The sequence below is a fragment of the Trichomycterus rosablanca genome, chromosome 17 (genome assembly GCF_030014385.1).
Source record: "Trichomycterus rosablanca isolate fTriRos1 chromosome 17, fTriRos1.hap1, whole genome shotgun sequence".
Lineage (NCBI taxonomy): Eukaryota > Metazoa > Chordata > Actinopteri > Siluriformes > Trichomycteridae > Trichomycterus > Trichomycterus rosablanca.
The window spans coordinates 25,762,608-25,785,187 of record NC_086004.1 but is presented as its reverse complement, the minus strand read 5'-3'; the positions used below and the strand labels follow the sequence as shown (position 1 = coordinate 25,785,187).

The 22,580-nt window shown below is 39.3% G+C and overlaps 1 protein-coding gene across 1 annotated transcript in view; it reads left to right on the top strand.

Moving 5' to 3' along the window:
• The window catches only part of si:ch211-51h4.2 (uncharacterized), a 70,536-nt gene extending 49,700 nt beyond the window's left edge, over positions 1-20,836 (top strand). Inside the window, exons 6-10 of the mRNA XM_063013263.1 lie at positions 15,861-15,975; positions 17,647-17,749; positions 17,860-17,929; positions 20,289-20,392; positions 20,474-20,836. Of these exons, the coding sequence (XP_062869333.1) occupies positions 15,861-15,975; positions 17,647-17,749; positions 17,860-17,929; positions 20,289-20,392; positions 20,474-20,651 (570 nt within the window). The 3' untranslated portion in view covers positions 20,652-20,836. The remainder of the gene's footprint in view (positions 1-15,860; positions 15,976-17,646; positions 17,750-17,859; positions 17,930-20,288; positions 20,393-20,473) is intronic.
• Positions 20,837-22,580: the final 1,744 nt, after the last annotated feature.

Sequence of the window (22,580 nt, the reverse complement as noted above, 5' to 3'; positions counted from 1 at the left end):
ACACCGTGTTGCCAGGCTGATCTAATATTTTGCAGTCGGCTCTGCTCTGTGATAATAGAACCCTCTGATCACATGGCATCCTCGGCCAGGACGTTCTCATTTTCCTAATTGACACATACACTTGTTCAAAATGACAGACCATTATTATATTATCATGCACCATACAGTTTCAATAAAGATGCTGTTCCTTCAGCTAACAAATCAAGTTCATTTGTTCCCCTTCTGCTTTAATAATGGACGTAAATAAGAAATTGCTTTAGCCTCCTGTGGAAGGCTTAGCGGTTTCATATTTCTCCTTTATCCATTTCTGTAGCCGCTCATCCAGAACCGCCATGATGATTGGTTATCATTTGTCTGTGTCATTGCATTATTGCTAGATCATTCTTTAGCTGTGCTCGGAATTGTTTATGATTTCAATGGAAGAAAATGCAAATTATTAGGGTCTGGGGTGTCTTTTTGGGTGCTTAGGGAGCCCTAAGGGCACTGAATTAAACATGGCATCACAAAGTACGTCTGGATCCTCAAAAGTTATTAAAATCATTTATTGATATGGTGATTGTTTTGTTGAATTATTTTCTTAAAACAGTGTTTTTATAAATAAATTGAATTTTTTCTTTTGTTATTAAGACATAGTTTAGCTGCTAGAGATTAGCAGTTACAAGTATATACGTATTTGACAGTTTACTTGGTAACCCTAGCTTTGCAAGCTTTAATAATCCATGGATTGATTTTTGGCATTTCCCTATTGATGGTAGTAACCTATAATCCATGGCCAAAGGTACGTAGACACTTGGAAAATTCTGAAGATCAATGGCATTGATTTATATCTCCCACCTTTGCAGCTATTACTGCCTCCACTTTTTAGGACAGCTTTTAACATAATTTAAAGTATGTCTGTTAGAATTGTTCACATTTATTATGTTGAACAAAAAGACTGGCTTCCAATTGACATTTTAATTGATCTTAAAAGTGTTCAGTGAGTGTGACGTAAAAGCTTTGTGCAAGTTCCTTTATACTAAATTTGTCAAACTATGTAATTATGAACCTTGCTTTGTGCAAAATCACAGAAGTATTCAGACCCTTTGCTGAGGCACTCCCATTTGCTTTAATTATTTTTGAGAGGTGTCTAGGACTTAATTGTCAAGTCAACCTGTGGCAATTTGAATTGAGTGGACATACTTTACAGTAATGCACATGTAGGTCTGTAGGGGCTCACAATATACACTGCATTGTCAGGACATAAAAACAAGACATGAAGTCCAAGGTCTGAAGATTTATGTGATCAAATTGTGGAAAGGCATATAAAAAGATATCTAAGACTTTGAGTCCTCACAGGGACACAATGACCTCAACAGTTTTGAAATAGAAGATGCTTGGCACAAATCTGAACCTTCCTAGAGTTGGTCGTCTGGCATAATTGGGTGTCAAAACACATACTGTAGGTTCTTGATCAAGGAGGTAACCCAACAGTCACTCTAAAAGAGCTCTAAAAGACCTGTGCAAAACGATGGTAATACCTGTTGGGTGGACAACCATCTCTGCAGCGCTTCATGAATCAAAACTTCATGGTAAAGTGGCAAGACAGAAGCCAAATGATGAAATTATTTTTAGGCAGAACAATTAGCTTTATTATGGCAAAAAAACAGACACTTTACATCGTCTGACTAATACCATCCCTTCACTGAAACGTTGTGGTGGCGGCATCTTGTTATCGAAGTGATTTTCAGTGGCATGCACAGGTAGACTACAAATTCAAAGGTGAATAAATTAATACAGGAACATCTTTAATGAAAACCTCCCTTACAGTGCACACAAACTCAAACTGGTGTGACATTTCACCTTTCAACCTGACAATGGCCTGAAGCATATAGCTAAAACAACATTAGAATGGATTTGGGGCAAGCCATTAAATGTGTTTGAGTGGCCCAGCCTAAGTCCAGATTTTTAACCCTATTGGACATCTGCAGAGAGGGTATGGGTACAAGGTTAGATGGCATTGTTGGTGCATAGCTTAAGAGCATGTATACACTGAAGGAGGGGTTAAATATTATACAAATGTTTCCCTGTACTGTACAATTTGGAAAAAAAAACATTTCCTTATCCTACAGTGCTCTACAACACAACGGTCAAAGGCTATAAAAATCTATAGCTAATGTGTGTCACAAAGTGATAAATTAATTATGATAAATTACTAATGTTGATTAAAATAATAATAATAATAATTTATCTTGCTTGGCTGAAAACATCATGCCTCCAGCAACATCTTCACAGCGACAGAGAAGCCAGTTTCCGCCAAAGTTGCTGCATTAGAGATTCCCTCACAGTATTATTCTAGGTCAATATCTGTCAGAAGCATTTAAGCATGAGTTTAAAGCAGCTGAGACCCATTCTTTATTTAGAGGGGTAGCATCGAATGGCACAGTCCTGAGAGAGCTATGTGGAGTTGTCAGATGAAATGGATTGATGTCCCAGAGACCTGACCTGTGTGCTTATTATGTGGTTCAGAGCGGGTGAAAGCTCAAGTAATGCCGAGCCGGAGGGGAAGAAGGTGCAAATTTTTGGGTGGTGTTGCTTTGGAAGGAATGCCAATAGAACCATCGATCAGTCCCAGGAAAGGTTCTTTACCAAGGACGATATTTCAAATGCAATGTTGTTGCAAGAGCAAAAGAAATCATATGAAAGACTGAAGACAGATCTAACCTTATATAATACAGTAGGAGACCGGTTGGGGTTGACTATGAAATTCTATTTTCATTTGTTTTGCTTTGTTATTGATTTTATCCATAATATGCTGCCATTACGAGTAACTGTGTTTTCCACAGAGGGATGTACTTGCGCCCCATCAATTCTCATCATTTCAAAACTACTGTAGTTTTTACATTTACTTTGAGTCCCTGTCCCGCTTTTAATAAAAATCTTCTTTCACTGTGAAAGAATCTACATTTTGCTGTATAGTAGTTCCATGCTTTTAATACTGTAGTAGGTACAGTGTTGTTTGGTTTGGGTGCCTTATTTACATTTTACATTTACATTTTCGGCATTTAGCAGACGCTTTTATCCAAAGCGACTTACAGTACTGGGACAGTATACAGTCTAAGCAATTGAGGGTTAAGAGCCTTGCTCAAGGGCCCAACAGCAGCAACCTGGCAGTAGTGGGGCTTGAACCAGAGACATTCTGATTACTAGTCCAGTACCTTAACCGCTAGGCTCCACTGTCCTTATCTTTTCTCCTTCTACATACTTCTATAATTTTGACCAAATTACACAGGGTGGCTGATCACGGATAGTAGTGCATGGCTCTCTGCACACCATACTGGGCAGCACGGTGGCTAAGTGAGTAGCACTGTCGCCTCACAGCAAGAAGGTCCTGGGTTTGATCCCCAGGTGGGACGGTCCGGGTCCTTTCTGTGTGGAGTTTGCATGTTCTTCTCATGTCTGCGTGGGTTTCCTCCGGGTGCTCCAGTTTCCTCCCACAGTCCGAAGACGTGCAAGTGAGGTGAATTGGAGACAGGGGCAGCGATGAGAGAGATAAGCTCCAAGTGGCCACAACTAAATTGCAAGAAATAGGAGGCAAGGAGACTGTAAATTCTTTGTAAATACATGAATTTCAACATCAATTACTCATTCATTGTAGTTCGATCTTCATCCAAGTTATGTAATAATAGACAAATATTGTTCCTTATTTCTTGCTCATGTCTTTGTTGATAAGGTAACCAAATTCGATCCTCGTCTCCATTCACTGTCTCAAATATTTCGTACATTTTTCTTGTGTCTGCATTCATGTGCCTGAGTTTTTAGTTGGGTCTATTTCCTTCAAAATCATATTTAAGGTTAATGTGCTGTTTTAAATTGCCACTAGCGATGGGAAAGTGTATATCACTGTAATAGACTGGCACCCTGTTCATGGTGTACATCTTTCTTACTCGTGTTTCTGGTTGGTGCTGCACAAATGCAACCTTGACTAGAAAATAGTGGTCTGATATACATGGGCTCTTTCTACAGAGTATGCAAAATTATTGTGGTGCGATTGAGAATTGTGCAATTTTGAGAAAGCATCCTTAATAGAAAACAATAATAGAATCACTTTGTAGTTCTGTGAATTTCCGAGTAAACACCAGTTCCTCTTAGTCCACTGCTTTGTAAATCAGGCCTGCAGTGAGTCAGCACCTTTTAGCTCAGTTCAGTTAAGGACAGCTGTGAAGGATCTGTCTTCAATTTATTATGTCGTTCCTTGTGGCCTGGCTTGAAAGAGTTTGTCATTATTCTTCAGGGGTTTTTTGTAGCTGGACAAAATAAGGCAGAACTGAATTAGTGGTCACAGGATGTTGTGACTTTGGTGTGGGCAAGGTGAATACCTTTATTAACAGAAATCAGCAACTATTGATTTCTTAAAAGCTAGAAAACAATCAAGAAATAATAATAAAAACAACCTATCAAAAGCAGTGTTTTATTAATAGTTATTTCAAACTACACCATCAATAATGTCTACGAGGATGCCTCTTTCTGGTTGGTTTTGATACTGCAAATTCTTTTCATCCTCGATCATGTTAAAAGTCACTGAGGTCCCGGGCGCTCAGGTGGCGCAGCTGTAAAACACACTAGCTCGTCAGTTCGAATCTCTGGTGGCTGATTGAGACGGGGGACGATGTGGGATCAGGGTGCGTCTCTCCGTACACAACGCTGATCCGCATATGAACTCGCCTCAGGCAGTTGAAAAGATGCAAACGGCTTCTGCACACGTGCCGGAGGGGGCGTGTGTTAGTCACAGCTCTCCACAGTTAGAGTGGAGGTCAACATCAGCAGAGAGGAAGCGTAATGCAATTGGGTAATTGGATACAACTAGATTGGGAGGAAAATTGGGGTAAAATGCAAAAAATTTTTACTAAAGTCCAAAGGACCATCCAGACTGTTATCAGCGAAAGATGCAAAAGCCGTCCTAGTATGAGGTATGTCAGTACACATGCTTCCATCAGGACTCTTATGTGTAAACACTTTATCATGCCTATTTATATAGATATGTAAGATTCTGTCATTGCACAATCCATATACAACCCACAATCCATACTACTGCAGGTATTTGTCTATAAACATTGCATGTTGTATGCAAAATGTCATGCCATTAGTTAATTTTTTGTATTTTATTGTATAAATTACTGCTCTCAGTTGGTAGTATTGCTCCTAAATAGTTTTTATCTGGTTATTTGGCTTAAGCACACAAAAAAAGCTGATTAAAATACAGTAACAAACAATTATATGAGTGAAGTTTTTCTATTTCATGTATACAGTGTATCACAAAAGTGAGTACACCCCTCACATTTCTGCAAATATTTTATTATATCTTTTCATGGGACAACACTATAGAAATAAAACTTGGATATACAGTATGTATAAGGTGGACAATTAAAGGTTACTTTAGAGTGAAGATTGATTTTATTACTGGATCAGACTGGTAGAGACATTTTTGTGTGTGTATTTTATCAGATCTTACCAAATATGATAAAACTACATAAAATGACCAAAAAGATGTGGACGCCCTTCCAAAATGTTCCTCCAAAATCTTATAGAAAACCTTTGTAGAAGAGTGGAGACTGTGATAGCCACAATGAAGTAGCGCAGAACTCCATATTATTGCATGTGGAAAGAAAATTGATTGTGTTTCAGACTGGCAGAAAGGAAGCGAGTCCCTCTGTCACCACATCACTTTGCTTCTCATTTGCATAAACTAATCTGAGCTTTGTTGCATCACTGGCTCCACCCACTTTGCATTGCTTATGTTCGTGCTGCCTCATGTTGCTGTACATTTCCAGCTCTTGGTGTCAACACAGGGTTACAGTTGATGAACAGCCCTAGCATAGTAGAAATGCTAAAGAAAAATGAAAATGAGAGTTGTACAGAATATTAGAGATTTGGTGCTAGTCTGGTTTCTGTGTTCATAACTATATAAAAGAAAAGTCAAACCCACATCCTGAGGCATGATCTTCAAACACACCCAATTCTGCATTAATACTTAGCGGATGCTTGTGAAATTATGTCAAATTCTAAATTTCACATGATTGCCCTCCAGAATTGTAGTCTGACACCCGGCTGTACAGAGTATCACTGTACATTTCTGATTTACAAGTCTTCCAAAAGTAAGGTTCCAATCCCCACAGACAAGGACAGAGTGGATGAGTGATTGAGTTGCTTATCCTGGATATTTATTCCAATAGGGATGCTTGTCTATGTGAAGCTACACACTGTGAGCAGATATTATGTAGATGAGCGAGGTGGAGTGAGGTTCCCGGAGCTGATCTAAGCAGAAGCAGTTCCAGCAGGACAGAAGCAGAGTATGCATCATTCAAACGCCTGAAATAAGACATGCAGAAGATATGAGGCATGGTGAACAATGATGGAGTTTGAAGCTGTGAGGAAGAAGGCTACATTGATGAAATCTTGATGCAGTTGACATTTCTTCTTGTGTATATTTCTTACTGATTTATTTAACAGATCTGGTTCACCTCTAGACAAACCCCAGAATAGAATTATTGCTTAAGGGCTCAACACTGGTTGTCTGGAATTCCTTCTGCTCATCATTACTGAATCATAATGGTCTAGTGTGGTTATTTGTACAGTAAACCAAGAGGTTATTGTTTAACCCCGTGTTCACACCTGCAATGACCAGACAAGGTAAACAGAAGTAATTTATTTTCGGCCTGTTGGCCTGAGCTCATCTCAGCTGAACTGAAAGACTGTGAAAATAAGTGCTATGGTCGGATGAATCCACATTTCAGCTTGTTTTAGGGAAAAATGGACATTGAGTTATGTGTGCCCATGGTGAAAAGGGTCATCCAGACTGTTATCAATTAAGGATGCAAAAGACAATGTCTGTCCTAGTATGGAGGAGGTGCATCAGTACTCAGGGCATGAGTGACTTGCTACCATCATGCTTGAAGCTTTTACCTAAGGCCTTACCTAATTCACGGCCGTAAAAAAAATTGGGTCATGGACCGTGAAATACTCAGTTTGCTGTAAAATTTAAAATGTAAGGTTTGTGTTTAGCGATTTAACATTTTTCATTCGCGTACCTTATGAACTATGAGGTGCAATATGAGGCGGTCCAAGCAATCATACAGACATTACGTTAGTGTTAGAGACTTTTCTGTGGTGTAGTGTGCTGACCATGTTTGATGTGTATGTTTACATATTGAGTGCATTTTGTCCCTTTGGGGATTCCATAATCAATGGGAAATGTGTGTTTCTCTACACACGTGATCATCTCTGTGCTGCGCCTCAAAAGAACAAGCCAGTAAAGTATTCTGCTCCCGATAGTTTGTCTATGTACAGTTTATTTCTTTCTTTATATACTCAGCAAACTCTAAAGTGTGCTGTGTGTTGTAGCTTCCATTTATTCTATTATTCAGTTTATGAGTGTTATTAAATGACTGCCGTAAATGTAATGGAAATGTTGTAGAAATAAAAAGGATCATTTATATAAGCATAGTTTTAAAAACGATGCATCAGCTTAAAATATTGATGCATCGACGTCATCAACTAGGTCGACCAATCGCGGCAGCCCTAATATAGATATGTGAGATTTTGGCCTATATGCATATTGGGGCAGGTTTGTAAACACTGTGAATATCTAACAATAGGTTGTAGTTTTCATTACATTTTAGGATTAATTAAAACATTAATGGTTTTTTGTTCTTCCTGTCAGAATTAAAAGATTTATACATTTTTGCTGGTGGTGGTGGTATTTATTTTGCTTTCATATACAGTATGCATCATTTTACTGCATATTTCCACAAATCTAAATCATCTAATATTTTAGATTCCTTTAAATAACCATCTTTTATCCTGATCACAGCTTTGAACAGTGTTCAAGCATCTTCTGACAACTTCACGGCTGCTTCTTCTTATTCAGTCCTGTGAAATTCAGTTTAAATCAGGTGTGTCCAAACCTGGTAATGTGTTTTTAAAGTATTTTCCCATCAAACTTCTGTTGTGCCTCATACTGAAGGGTTTACCTAGCGTAAAATACTTTACCGGCTCTATAATATAATTTTCATTACCTTAGCTAGAAGAGTTTTATTGTATTCGAAATACATTTGTGCACCCAAATGCATTCCCCATGGTCACTTGGCAGTACATCTTATAGAAACCTATATTTATTTCTTCCACTTTATTAAGTACAGTCTCTTCCACTTCATGGTCGCGCTGTAGTAAAACAGTGAAACGCATGATATTACAGATATCAAGCAAGATTAGATGTAGAAACTGCCAGTGTAAACATGATTAAATCTCATGTCAAGCATCACAGGTTATGCCATTGATCACGACATGTGTAATGGGTTCTGCTCTCGACGTTCCCAGCGCCGCATCAATTATTCAGGCACTGCTGCAGGCTCCGAGCTGCTGTTTAGCATCACGCTGGAACGTGCTGTGCTATTCCTGTGCTTTGCTGACTCTCGGGAGGTGAACATGATACTCTGTTATTGTTCTCCAGCTGCTGGATAAACTTCAGCAGCTTCACATGCCTACAGAGACCTGCTTTTGTCCTTATCAATTGTGTTTCATAGTTCACACTTTTGCAGAACATCACAAATGTGACACCTGGTGGAGGTGGTAATTTCAGAGGTAATTCTTGTCTTCGCAGTAGGTGTTAATTTGTCCATGTTACTGATTACATTCTGTATTTAGAGTTTATATGCGTGTGCATAGTTGAAATCCAATTTTAGTTCTTAGGGATGTCTCTAGAGGAGCTGCTTGGGCAGTATTGTGCACATTGAAAATGAAGGGTAAAACTCACAAAATAACAGTAAACATACGGAACTGCGTAGTTTAAGTAGCAAAGCTGTCCAAGATATTAGCCCAGCACCTTACCACCTGCCTGGTGCTTTACAGAAACTGGCTGTATCTGAGGGAGAAAAGCCAGTTTGGAAATCACCTCCTTGCTGCTGCGTTTTAAACACCTACTGTCTGAAGCTCTGGTATAAGCGGTGGAGGAGTACAGAGAGAGTACTGTGGTAGGTAAAAGACTGTCTTTAGCAATCTGCTGCCAGCTGGTGTTAAGATGCAGTGATTTCATACGTACCACAAACCAGCAGTCAGCAGTTTTACACTGATGCCCTTTCTGTCACAACCCTCATATTTTTACCCGAGCATGGTACTGGCACTGGGAGTGCACCTCCCTCTGGCTAGGCTGTTTTGCCCATGCTCCAGACACTAATAGGATGTCTGACTGACTGATAGCACCGCTGAGATTCGAACTCCGGATTTTAACAGCAGTGAGCTAGCACACTTTACCGCTGCACCATTCTTAGCACCTGTAAGCTGTATTAAGTTAGAGATTGACTCATGACTGAGTTCATCTAGCACATACTACCAACATCTGCTTGTTAACACTACTAGTTCAAAACTTAATGTGTAAATATATAAATAATGTAAATATTTGCCCTTTCAAACTGATGTTTCAGACTGTGTCTATTCTGCAAAGGCTTTTGGAGCATATTTGTAGGACCCTTTTAGTCAAAACACCATTTTTAAAGTCCAAAAAGCTTGGCTTGCAATCACTGTCTCAGTTGTTGAATGGGTTTCAGGTCACGGCTTTGTGCAGACCTCTTCTCAAGTCCCTCTACATCACAGTTAAACTGGAACAGGAAAGCGCCGTCCCCAACAGTCAGAAGAATATTATTGGTTTTATATCATTAATTTTATACACCTTTTAGCAATTGTTGTGATTAAAATACCTGAATTTTATCAGTAAATGGACCTTTTCATGTCTCTTTTCATGTCTCTGGTTCAGTTTAATGATGTTCTAATTAATTCCAGAGATAAAAGTAATCTGAATTCCTTTCACCCCGTTCACTCTAATTAATGGACATATTGCAGATGAAATGCAATCTCTTTTTTTTAATTTGCTGAATATGGGTTTAAATTTCTACCTGAGGTACATATTTTCTTAATTAGGAACAGTTTGTCCTTGGGTAACGTTTCAACCGAATGCTTGGCACTCTGTGAGGCTGATTGGCACAGAAATCCTTTTCAATAACCCCAGGCTAAAAAAAAAGTGAGCCATGTGATACCCGAGCTTTTAGCTTCTTAATTTCACCTCACTTGCCATTTGTTACAGAGCTTTTGCCATTTTGTCAAAGCCTCCTGAGCTTTGTTCCTTTGAAACATCATAGAGTTAAAAGCAGAACGCTTGCTCTTAGTCACACAAAATGACTAAAAGGTAGCAGAACTTCAGCATGGGAGCTTTTCACCTAAAGCCTCTAATTTTCTATTCTCTGTCCGTATTGTTCCTCTGATGGTACAGAGAGTGACGGGGGCAGCCACATCAGTCTGACTGCTGTCAGGATTCAATGACAAAAAGTGTGATAGGAAGACTTGGAGAGTCAGTCAGTTCTTGCTTGGGAGAAAATGGAAGATTTCAGTGAAGAGAAACTGAATAGAATCAAGGAAGCGGTGAATAAATATACATTATTTGTCTACAAGTATTTGGACATCCTTTTAATTATTGAGTTTAAGTGTTTCAGCCAAACCATTTCAGCAAAACCAACAGGTGTCAGCTAAATTATATACTTTTAACTTTGTAGCAACCTTCCTATGATGTTCTCTAAAGATGGTGGTTTGGGATATTCACAAAGTTAAATCAGTTCATCTGAACACAAGTTTGCTGTAGAGACAACAAACTTGTGTCCAGATGAACTGATTCAACTTTGTGGATTCCCACAGACACACTAGGAAATCTTGTAACAGGCAGAACGACAGAAACCCAACATCCCTGATAACTTAGAATCTCTATGACTATGAACCCCAAGCACTACACCTTAGATAGATAGATAGATAGATAGATAGATAGATAGATAGATAGATAGATAGATAGATAGATAGATAGATAGATAGATAGATAGATAGATAGATAGATAGATAGATAGATCCAGAAGGAAATTAAGGCCTTGGTAGGTAGTTACATAGATCAAAAGTAATAGTCCACACTATAGTCACAGTATACAAACAAGTACCTGCATAAAAACAACACACTACAACAACAGGACTTGTTTGTTTGTTTGTTTATTAGGATTTTAACGTCATGTTTTACACTTTTGGTTACATTCATGACAGGAACGGTAGTTACTCATTACACAAGATTCATCAGTTCACACAAGGTTATATCGAACACAGTCATGGACAATTTTGTATCTCCAATTCACCTCAGTTGCATGTTGATTCCCAGCTGGAGCGGTCCGAGTCCTTTCTGTGTGGTTTGCATGTTCTCCCCATGTCCACGTGGGTTTCCTCCGGGTGGGTTTCCTCCCACATTCCAAACACATACAGTGAGGTTAACTTGAGAAAATAAAATGCCCTTTGGTGTGTGTGTGTGTGTGTGTGTGTGTGTGTTTGCCCTGTGATGGACTGGCGACCTGTCCAGGGTGATTCCTTTCGCCCAGCGGTGGTAAAACATACAATGAATGAATGATTGAATAAACTCAACCATTAACTTTATATGGCAATAGTGAATGTACACAAAAGTTCCTTCAGCATGTCTTGGCAAATCAAAATCTTGTAATTGTTTGTGTTTATCAGCTCTAAATCACTCTGTTCTCTGTGTATAATTTGAAATGAAGTATAATACGAGCAGCACTTTTTGGGAAGCTAGTTTTGAAATCTGAACTTCTGATCCACTTTACAGCTCTTTTATTCTTCTGCAAATGGAGCTGAGTTCCTGGGCGTAGAAATTGGTTGGGATGGAATGAAAAAGATCAGAATATTAAACAGTAATTGGTGCAGTACTTTGCTTCGAGGTCCAGCAGTGAGATGGCACTATGAGCAAGAGAATTTGTGATCTAATTTAGGAGCAGCCAGGCATTTAGTCCTCTTTTTTGGAGGACTTTTGATTAGTCGGTTCTCTCTCTGCCTTTTGGTTCCAGACCAAGAACTTTATCCGAATTCAAAAAGCTGTTCTGAGCCGATGGAAACAATGCCATGTGATACTGTCTCTGGGTACTCTGGTTTTCTCCCGCTTTCCAAACACATACCAGTATGTGGATTAGATGCTCTAAATTGCCCCAGGTGTGAGTGGATGAATGGGTGAGTGTATGGTGCCTGGTGTGTTGGATTGATGATTAAACCAGGGTGTGTTTCCAACCCTGTGACCCTGATCAGAATATTCATCATGTATTACGTTCATTACAGGACATGTTGTTACAGGTTACAGCTCAAGTTCAATATCAAACACCAATCATGGCAAAACTTTCATGTACCAGGACTGCTGGAGGTAACCGGAGCTCCTGTAGGAAACCCACACAAACACAGGGAGAACATGCAAACTCCTCACAGAAAGACCCGGACCGCTCCACCTGGGCATTGAGCCTTTTTTAGAGGACAGAAGACAGTTGGAGCTGCAAATAGGGGAGAAAACTTCTTACAAGACTTTAAAGTATGTCTGTGGGAATTTATGCCCATTCTGTCAAAATAGCATTTGTATGGCTGGGCACTGATGTTGGTCAAGAAAGTCACAATTGATGTTCCACTTAATTCCAAAGCTTTTTAGTGAGGCTGAGGTCAGGACTCTGGAGTTTCTTTAAATCTAACTTTTCTTCATGTCTTTATGGAGCTTGCTTTGTGCAGTGCACAGCGCACAGTCATGCTTGAACAGGAAAAGGCCTTCCCTAAACTGTTGCTGCATAAAGTTGAATTTGGAAGCATAGGATTTCCTTTATATAATCAATTTATTGCACTTGTTAGCAATTCTTGTGGCTGAAACCTGAATTCAAAATTGGTGTCTCAGTATTTTTGTCCACGTAGTGCAGATGCCCAACTGGTCAGCAGCTCCACTGGGTATTCAATCCCTGGATCCCAGCGGTAGTGGGTTAGCGTAATTGACCGCTGTGCCACCTGAGCGACCTAAATCAGATTAAATGTTTAAAAATAAGAGCCTCTGTCATCATTGCAGCTGGGGACAATTTCACGGTCTATATAGGGGCTCTGAATATTGTGTTGGACTCTGGTACCTCAGAGAAATAAAGGTGAAGAAGTTTGGTGTTCTGGGACTGAAATGGATCAAGATATTAAATAATAATCTGAGAAGCTGAATCATGATATAACACCACTGCTCTTGCTGATGTAAACTCATATGGAATGATAAAAAAATGAAAAATGAAATAAAAAGGCCAAGGGTTGATGTGTGAGGTTGAGAGACCCATGAAAGATTGAAATGTCAGAAATGAGTCAGAACAGTCAGCTGATATCTCAAAGCCCGCACATACATACAGAAAGCTTTACTTTTTCTCATCATGTGATGACATACACACACACACACACACTGTATCGTATGTGCCAGTCAGTTCAGTTAGTTCCATTGTTTTCATTAGTGGTTCGCCCAGTTGTTGTAATTCTGATTTCTTTCTCTCACAGCCTGAAGCAAGGTTTAAAAGATCAGCGCCGATCCTTAATGTTCAAAACACAATTTCTCTTTCTGTCCCAAATGGCATTTTGTTCGGTCCCTGGAGTAAGCAGTAGCCTTTTAAGGCGTCACCTTTTCAACACGTAAACCTGAGGAGGAAAGTGATTTGTCCTAGGGTGCCCCTTTATCTCCGACTCGAAGTAACAGGGAGCAGCATCACCCGCTTTTACCTTTTTAATACCAATCTGATGCCTTAGATCAGATACGCTGCCTCGGGCATATAACTCTATTCCCTATTCTGTTTTTTCCTTAGTCTGGTGTTTAATTAAATTCTTTATTAGACTTTTTCATTTACATTTTATTCTGTTTAACTCTCTCCTAGTTTCCATTTTGATTTCCTCACTGTTTTATTTGATTATATGTAATTGTGATTTATTCTATTTGAAGGTCTATTCTGTTTGTTCTGTCTCTATTCTACTTTTCAAGAGATTCTATTCCTAATTAATTCTATCATTCTCATATATTATTCTTAGTATTGCCTTGTCCTGTTTGTTTTTTTATTTATTTATTCTGTTCTATTTTAGGTTGGTTCAGTGTCTGTTTTATGTCGACTTTATTTTTATTTTCTCATATTATTTAATTTCATTTAGTGTTGTTGTGGCTATCCTATGCCTATTATGTTTTTATTATTGTTTTATTCTATTTTATCTATTTATCATTTTATCTACTTTTTCTTTTGCATGATTTTCTTATTATTTATTTATTTAATTGTATTTTAAATTTCTTACATTCGTATCATACTCATTTTTTCTACATGTTTTTTTTTTTCTATTTACCAAAAATATTCAGTTTAATAAATTCTACTTCTTATTCTTTTTTTATTTTTATGTTGTTATTGCATTGCCTTATTAAATTGTGCTTTATTTTATTATAATTAATTACATTTTAGTCTATTTTATTTTAAATGTTTTACTGTCTAATTTATATTTAATTTATAATATATTATTATTTCTATTATTTTATTTCTATTCGCTTCTTATTTTATCCTATAGTTCTATATTTCTATTTTTAGTTTTTAAATGTCCTGACATTGATAAATAGTGGGTTGGTAGATTTATTCAGTGTGATATGGTGAGTTCATGTCTGGATTTTCAGGTGAGTGAAATGGTTTTCTTGGTGATAACTAGAGCAATAAGGAGAGATTTTCTATTTTTGGATTATTAGGCTTTCCAAATCAGATAAATTACCAGAGGGGAATTATGAAATGTTGCACCCCAGGAACTGTGACGTTTTTAAAGTGATAGCTTTCCAGAATTGATTAACCGGTGAGCAGAACCAGCAAAACTAATGTTCTAATAAGAAAATGTTCTGTATCATAACCAGCTTATCTATAAATGTAACTGTATTACTGTAATACACTTTTCCAAGGGTACTAAAATATCACATACAGAGATTCCTATTCAGTCTGTTTTACTGGATCATGTAAAGTAACATGGAACACGTATTTATGATAAATTCAGAGCTTATAAGCATTTTGTTTACTTTCCTGATTCTGGTTATATGAAGGGACATACTATAATAATATCATTTTTTTATATTAATGTCTGTGTTTCATTATGTTTTAGTGATCTTTCATTCACAGGCACATAACAGTGATTGTGCTAACGGATAATTACAGCTACAACAGCCTTCACTAATTTGGGAAAGCTTTCTACATTATTTTGGAGTGTTAATGTGGGAAGTTGTGCCCATCCATTTAATAGAGCATTTGTAAGGCCTGGCTTTCAGTTGAGGTTTCAGTTATGGCATTGTACAGGCTACTGGAGCTTCTTTTCACCTTGTCTTTACAGACCTCGCTCCACAGACTTCTGGCTATACAGTGTAACCTACATGTTTAATATTGTGAAGTGTTACCAAATAGACAAAGACACGTTGGTCCACGACGATCTTTGTCTGACAGTTGCTGAAATTTCATGTAAGAAAACCGTGAGCAGTAAATAGCAACGTGCACAGGCAGGCGTTACAAGTACACAATTATTTGTTTGTTTGAGATGGCACTATTGCCCTCTAGTGGCACCTGGTTGGCATTGCATCTTTGTTTTATCTGATATAAAACACTGCAGAGAGAGCTGCTGCTGGATCGACGTCTGTTCTCTAGACAGCATTAAAAGATCTCTCTCAAATCCCCATCATCACTGAGGTGACACAGGCCTAGAATATAAATCTAAACCCTGAGACTTCTCTATAGCTGTTTATCCATAAAATAATTACAGTAAACTGAATTTATACACAAACAGATTTAATGACAAAAATCTAACATGCTCATGAGAGAGCAGTGAAAACATGCTGGTGGATTTGATTAGATCTCATGTTTGAAGAGTACTTCAGTTGTGTGCACCATTCCTGCAATTCCTCCAAAACAGAAATTAAATTCATGCTAATAAATGAAGTGATGATCTCCATGTTTCCACAGATTATAGCTCTGAGGTATAGACGCTTCTTGTGGGTGGCAGAGCTGATTCAGATCTTCATCACCATCAGTTGTACCGTGTCTTTCCTTGTGATGGGCTCAGCAATGAAACATACAAGTATGTTAAATACATTTTTAAAGAAGCTATTCATCGATCGATTAAAGCAACTTCAGATCTATACAAAAAGACTTTGTGGATATTCAATTGCTGACTAGCCAATATGTTGCTCTGTATACTTTGTCATCCCCCGTACCCCATTGATCACTCAAAAGTGAGCCCCTACTTACACCGACTGCAATGAAAAGGACCCTATAATAGTGACCAGGTGTTATTTGGGTGGTGGACCATTTGCAGCACTGTTAAAACCATGGTAGTGTGTCGTTCTGGTATTTTTTTCTGGTATAATTTTTAAACACCTCACTGTCAATGCTGGGAGGAGAATGATGCTCCAATGAAAAATGTATAACCATCAGCCTCCTGTAATCAGAAAGTGTCCACTGATAAACAACTAGTGAAAGATCACACACTGGGCATAAAAAAAGAAAACAGCTCTAGTCTTTAAATAAACACCTATAATGAATGCGGGTGGGTGGGTAGCACTGTCGCCTCACAGCAAGAAGGTTCTGTGTTCGATCCCCAGGCGGCGCGGTCAGGGTCCTTTCTGTGTGGAGATGTTCTCCCTGTGTCTGTGTGGGTTTCCTCCGGAAGCTCCAGTTTCCTCCCACAGTCCAAAAACGTGCAGTTAGGTTAATTGAAGACACTGAATTGCCCTATTATTGAATGGGTGTGTGTATGTGTGTATGTCCATCATCTGCCCTGCGATGGACTGGCGCCCCGTCCAGGGTGTTACTGTGTGCCTTGCGCCCGTTGAAAAGCTGAGATAGGCTCCAGCACCCAAACGTGACCCTGATTGGATAAGCAGTTAAGAAAGTGAGTGAGTGAGTGAGTATAATGAATGCTAACAATATATGAGTTCCTAAGGGCCAGGTAATTACCTTGCAAGTGTTGCTGCAGTGCTGAGAGTGGTTGCATGCATTCACATTATTGCACTTAAGTACATCAGAATCAAACATCATAAAAAAGAAGCAGAAAAATAATCAAATAAATACTCAATAATAATCAATAATAATTTGTCCAAAACTAAAATGGTATTAGTGGGCTATCACCCGAGTGCCGGCGATAGACAGAACTAGTTTTTGAGAGAACAAAGACGTGTTCCAATTATTCAGTCACCCAAAAAGACAAAATGAAATGACTCAGATTCATCTAAGACATACATGACCCTCACAAGTAAATTTAAACTTTTGACTGTAGATGCATTAGGACATGACAATCCACCGCTTAGCTATTACTGTACCATGTTCAGTGTTCACCTTGGTCCAGTGCTGACTCAAAACGCCCCAGGCTTTGACTTACTGCTGCATTTATCAAAGAAGCTGCAGCATGTATCTGGGTTCAGTCCAACAGCGCTCTCGCTCCAAAATGTCATCATGAATTATATCAACTGCATGGCTCATCAGGATATGGATTGGAATGGCCTTTGTTACAAATTACAATGGAAAGCACACGCCAGCATTGATCAATTAATCAACATCCGTGTGAACGCTCTCCCGTTTCTTAACTCTTACTAGGGGAGTGGAGTATTTAGGGGAGTGGAGTATTTAGGGATGGAAGTAGGTTTGGTTTAGCTGGATTAGCAATGGCAAAAATGCATTTGTATGGTATTAATGGTTAAATCAGTTTAAATAAATCAAAGGCCCAACATTTTTTTAATATGATTCTTTTAAGTTGACGGCCTGGTTAACTCTCTGTGGAAGATGAATGAAGGCTGGGTAGCAAGAATCCAATTACCAGCTTTACCACACATCTTTTACACTGTCAATGCAAAGAGGTAACTTTCCCTTTCCAGTACTGCTTATGCACTGCACATACAGCATGTTTCTCAGTGTAGGAAACACTTTATTAGCAGTAAATTTCACCAGTTCACTTTCTCCTCCTCAGTGCCTCCAGGAGCTTCATGTCTTTTCTGGCGTTTGCGATCGTTTTTGTTGTGTCTATGTGTGATCCAAAGGTGAGTCTATGTTTGATCTTTATTACATTATACATTGATAAATTAATGCACAGTTCAACCACAACCAGAAATCATTGACTTGGAAAACAAGGTAGTTAAAGGTGTCAGAGCATACACTACATACACTGTCCACATAGTATAAACACTTTTAAAGAACAGAATAGAAAGCCTTTGTTATATATATATATATAAATATATAATGCTGGTTCTGATAGAAAGGTGTCAGAATACACAGTGCATCAGTTTCTTGCGTATGGGACAGCAAAAGGGGGACCAACAAAATATTAGGAAGTTGGTCATAATGTTATGCCTAATCGGTGTACATTGACTATACTATGTAGATACACTGTCCACATGGTAAATTTTCACACCGTACATGATTTATACATAAAGCACATACAGTGTATCACAAAAGTGAGTACACCCCTCACATTTCTGCAAATATTTCATTATATCTTTTCATGGGACAACACTATAGACATGAAACTTGGATATAACTTAGAGTAGTCAGTGTACAGCTTGTATAGCAGTGTAGATTTACTGTCTTCTGAAAATAACTGAACACACAGCCATTAATGTCTAAATAGCTGGCAACATAAGTGAGTACACCCCACAGTGAACATGTCCAAATTGTGCCCAAATGTGTCGTTGTCCCTCCCTGGTGTCATGTGTCAAGGTCCCAGGTGTAAATGGGGAGCAGGGCTGTTAAATTTGGTGTTTTGGGTACAATTCTCTCATACTGGCCACTGGATATTCAACATGGCACCTCATGGCAAAGAACTCTCTGACGATGTGAGAAATAGAATTGTTGCTCTCCACAAAGATGGCCTGGGCTATAAGAAGATTGCTAACACCCTGAAACTGAGCTACAGCATGGTGGCCAAGGTCATACAGCGGTTTTCCAGGACAGGTTCCACTCGGAACAGGCTTCGCCAGGGTCGACCAAAGAAGTTGAGTCCACGTGTTCGGCGTCATATCCAGAGGTTGGCTTTAAAAAATAGACACATGAGTGCTGCCAGCATTGCTGCAGAGGTTGAAGACGTGGGAGGTCAGCCTGTCAGTGCTCAGACCATACACCGCACACTGCATCAACTCTGTCTGAATGGTCGTCATCCCAGAAGGAAGCTGACGCACAAGAAAGCCCGCAAACAGTTTGCTGAAGACAAGCAGTCCAAGAACATGGATTACTGGAATGCCCTGTGGTCTGACGAGACCAAGATAAACTTGTTTGGCTCAGATGGTGTCCAGCATGTGTGGCGGCGCCCTGGTGAGAAGTACCAAGACAACTGTATCTTGCCTACAGTCAAGCATGGTGGTGGTAGCATCATGGTCTTGGGCTGCATGAGTGTTGCTGGCACTGGGGAGCTGCAGTTCATTGAGGGAAACATGAATTCCAACATGTACTGTGACATTCTGAAACAGAGCATGATCCCCTCCCTTCGAAAACTGGGCCTCATGGCAGTTTTCCAACAGGATAACGACCCCAAACACAACCTCCAAGATGACAACTGCCTTGCTGAGGAAGCTGAAGGTAAAGGTGATGGACTAAACCCAATTGAGCACCTGTGGCGCATCCTCAAGTGGAAGGTGGAGGAGTTCAAGGTGACTAACATCCACCAGCTCCGTGATGTCATCATGGAGGAGTGGAAGAGGATTCCAGTAGCAACCTGTGCAGCTCTGGTGAATTCCATGCCCAGGAGGGTTAAGGCAGTGCTGGATAATAATGGTGGTCACACAAAATATTGACACTTTGGGCACAATTTGGACATGTTCACTGTGGGGTGTACTCACTTATGTTGCAGCTATTTAGACATTAATGGCTGTGTGTTGAGTTATTTTCAGAAGACAGTAAATCTACACTGCTATACAAGTTGTACACTGACTACTCTAAGTTATATCCAAGTTTTATTTCTATAGTGTCGTCCCATGAAAAGATATAATAAAATATTTGCAGAAATGTGAGGGGTGTACTCACTTTTGTGATACACTGTACATACAGTGTAGACATGTACAGGCAATACTTGTACTTCTGGACAATAAAGCCTGAATTAAAAGTTAATTAAACATTATTTAATGTTGTACTTGAAGCAAAATAAAATTCATTTGCAGACATTCCTGCATTCAGAAGTTCAGAAAAATATGAAGACTTACAAATAAAAACCATTTTCATCATATAAAGTTTCAAGCATAAAAGTGTATCATGATTTTATGTTTAATAGCCACCACACATAACCGACCTTGTTCAAGAGTGGGAAGGTTTGATGAGTAATCAGGAAAAGTCACCAGAGTATATAGTGGAATTAGATCAAACCACATTGTGCCAAAAAGCATCATTTAACATTTCTATTGCTCTTGACAGGGATTTGTCATCATGCTGGACAAGGTCGTCTCCTTCTCCTTAAACACTGAAGTTGGCTTCTTCGTCTTTCTAATGATCCGAACCTCCAGATCGGAGTTATTCCAGTGAGTATGTTTGTCTAGCCCTGGCTTTGTGTGTGCACCTCTGTCCATGAAAATCCTCCTTAACCTTGTTGGTGTCTTCAGATACTTGACGGTTCCTCTGCCAGCGGCCGAGAGACTCTTCAGGCTCCACTGGCTCCTGCCAGTCTACTTCCTCTTCGCTGTGGTGTACGATGTTTTACTGAGCGTGCTGGACATATCCAAGAGCATGTACCGTTCCTCATGGACCAACACGTCACTCGTTTTAAGAGCCACAAACTGAAGAGGAATGAGTCTGAAAAGATCACCGCACTGCATCGGTCGAGTGGAAAACCTTTCCGCAAGAGACGAACAGCGGCCCTCGGAAACTAGTTTTGCTCATCTACTGGTTTCAAGAAGAACTCAAATCTGTATAAAGGACATCAGTAGATTAAAGCACTGATCATTTAATAAACATAAGCTAGGATACAGGCAAGTGTGGATCATGCATGCTGTATCTGCACTGAAGTTGCATGTCTTCAGTAAGATAATGTACACGTTTTTTTTGAATTATATAAGAAATATAAAACACCATCACAAATGCAGCTTCAAAGCCTCCACTCTTCTGGGAAGGTGTATTACACGATTATAATAATCTTGAGGTCAGGATGCTGTGCAGGCTACTGGAGTTCTTCCATACCAAACTCATTAAACAATGTCTCGATGAACCTTATTTTGTGCACGAGGGCACAGTCATAATAGAACAGGAGATTGTGAATCTTGGCCACCCAACCCCCTGTTGGCAGTTCCGAAAACTCCCTCTACAGTTAAAACAGCCTATGTATTTATGTAATTAATAATTAATTACATTTGCCGCTCGGGTGGCGCAGCGGTAAAAAGAAACGCGCTGCAACCAGGGCTGGATTCTGAGAGCGTGGTATCGAATCCAGCCTTGCTTTACCGGTTCGAAGCTGAGTGGCTATATGAGCAACGATTGGCCGGTTGCTCATGTGGGGGGTGGGACAAAGAACCGGATGTGGGTCTCTCCCTGTCAGAATGCGATTGCGTTCTCTGCCGGCTGATTGGAGGCGCTTACACAGAGATGGGAGAGGGTGCCCTTAGGGTGTGTCTCTCCGCATGCAACGCTAGGTGGCGCCAAACTCGTCAATGTGTGGGTGGCAAAGATGCATCTGGCTGCTGCTCGTGTTTCGGAGGGGATACGGGTTAGCTTCAATCACCTCCGTCAGGGCAGGGTTCGGTATAGACAGAGAGGAAGCACGATGCTAATTGAACAATTGGATGCGCTAAAAGGGGAGAAAAAAGGGGTAAACATTTTTAAAAATAAAAAATAAAAATAATAAAAATAATAATAATAATAATTAATTACATTTAACAATCCCACATTTTCTGTTTCTGACAAACACAAGGTTTATTATTAGTAGTTTTCATAATCAAATCACTGGGTGGCAAGGTGGCCAAGTGGGTAGCGCTGTCTCCTCACAGCAAGAAGGTCCCGAGTTCAATCCCAAGGTTGTTTACACAACTGCACACTGATCATATGCTTGTGTGTGGCTGCTCAACCCTGGTTATAAAGCTTCAGATCAAGTTTTTATATTTATTTGCTTCCAGGAGCAGTTTAGAACTCTGTAGTGAATGTTCCAACCATGCAGAGATTTTCTGTCAGATTGTTCAGCCTCTCAGTTTGTAATAGAGCTGCAGTTGCTGCTAGACATTTGGAACCACTGGAAATGTGACCATGTTTTGCGTAAGTTATGTTGGATGTCACTGAGCTCGTCAGTAAAGCTGTGTGCGCTTGAATGCTGTACGCTTAAATTACTTTGAACAGTGGATGTAGATCTATTGTAGAAACTATTACTTATTATTAATGAGAATATCTACATATCATTAGCTGTTGTGTATCCTTATTTGGCAGGAATACAAAATACTCCCTATATTTATCATTTCTGATATATTTAAAACATTTAAGACATTCAATTCATCCCAAAGATCAGTAGTACTTGTAAAAAGTAATAATAGAAAGAAAGAAAAAGAAAGAAAGAAAGAACACAGGTAAAATGAGGGTCACACTTAATAATATCAAAATATATTTTTATTTTGGACTTCTGTTCCGATTTAAAAGACAAGAAAGTAATGCAATGCAAGGTGCAAGGCTGAGCGAGGGGGTCAGCAACCAAAAGAACCGTTTAACTCGGAAAACGTGGGAGTATGCACT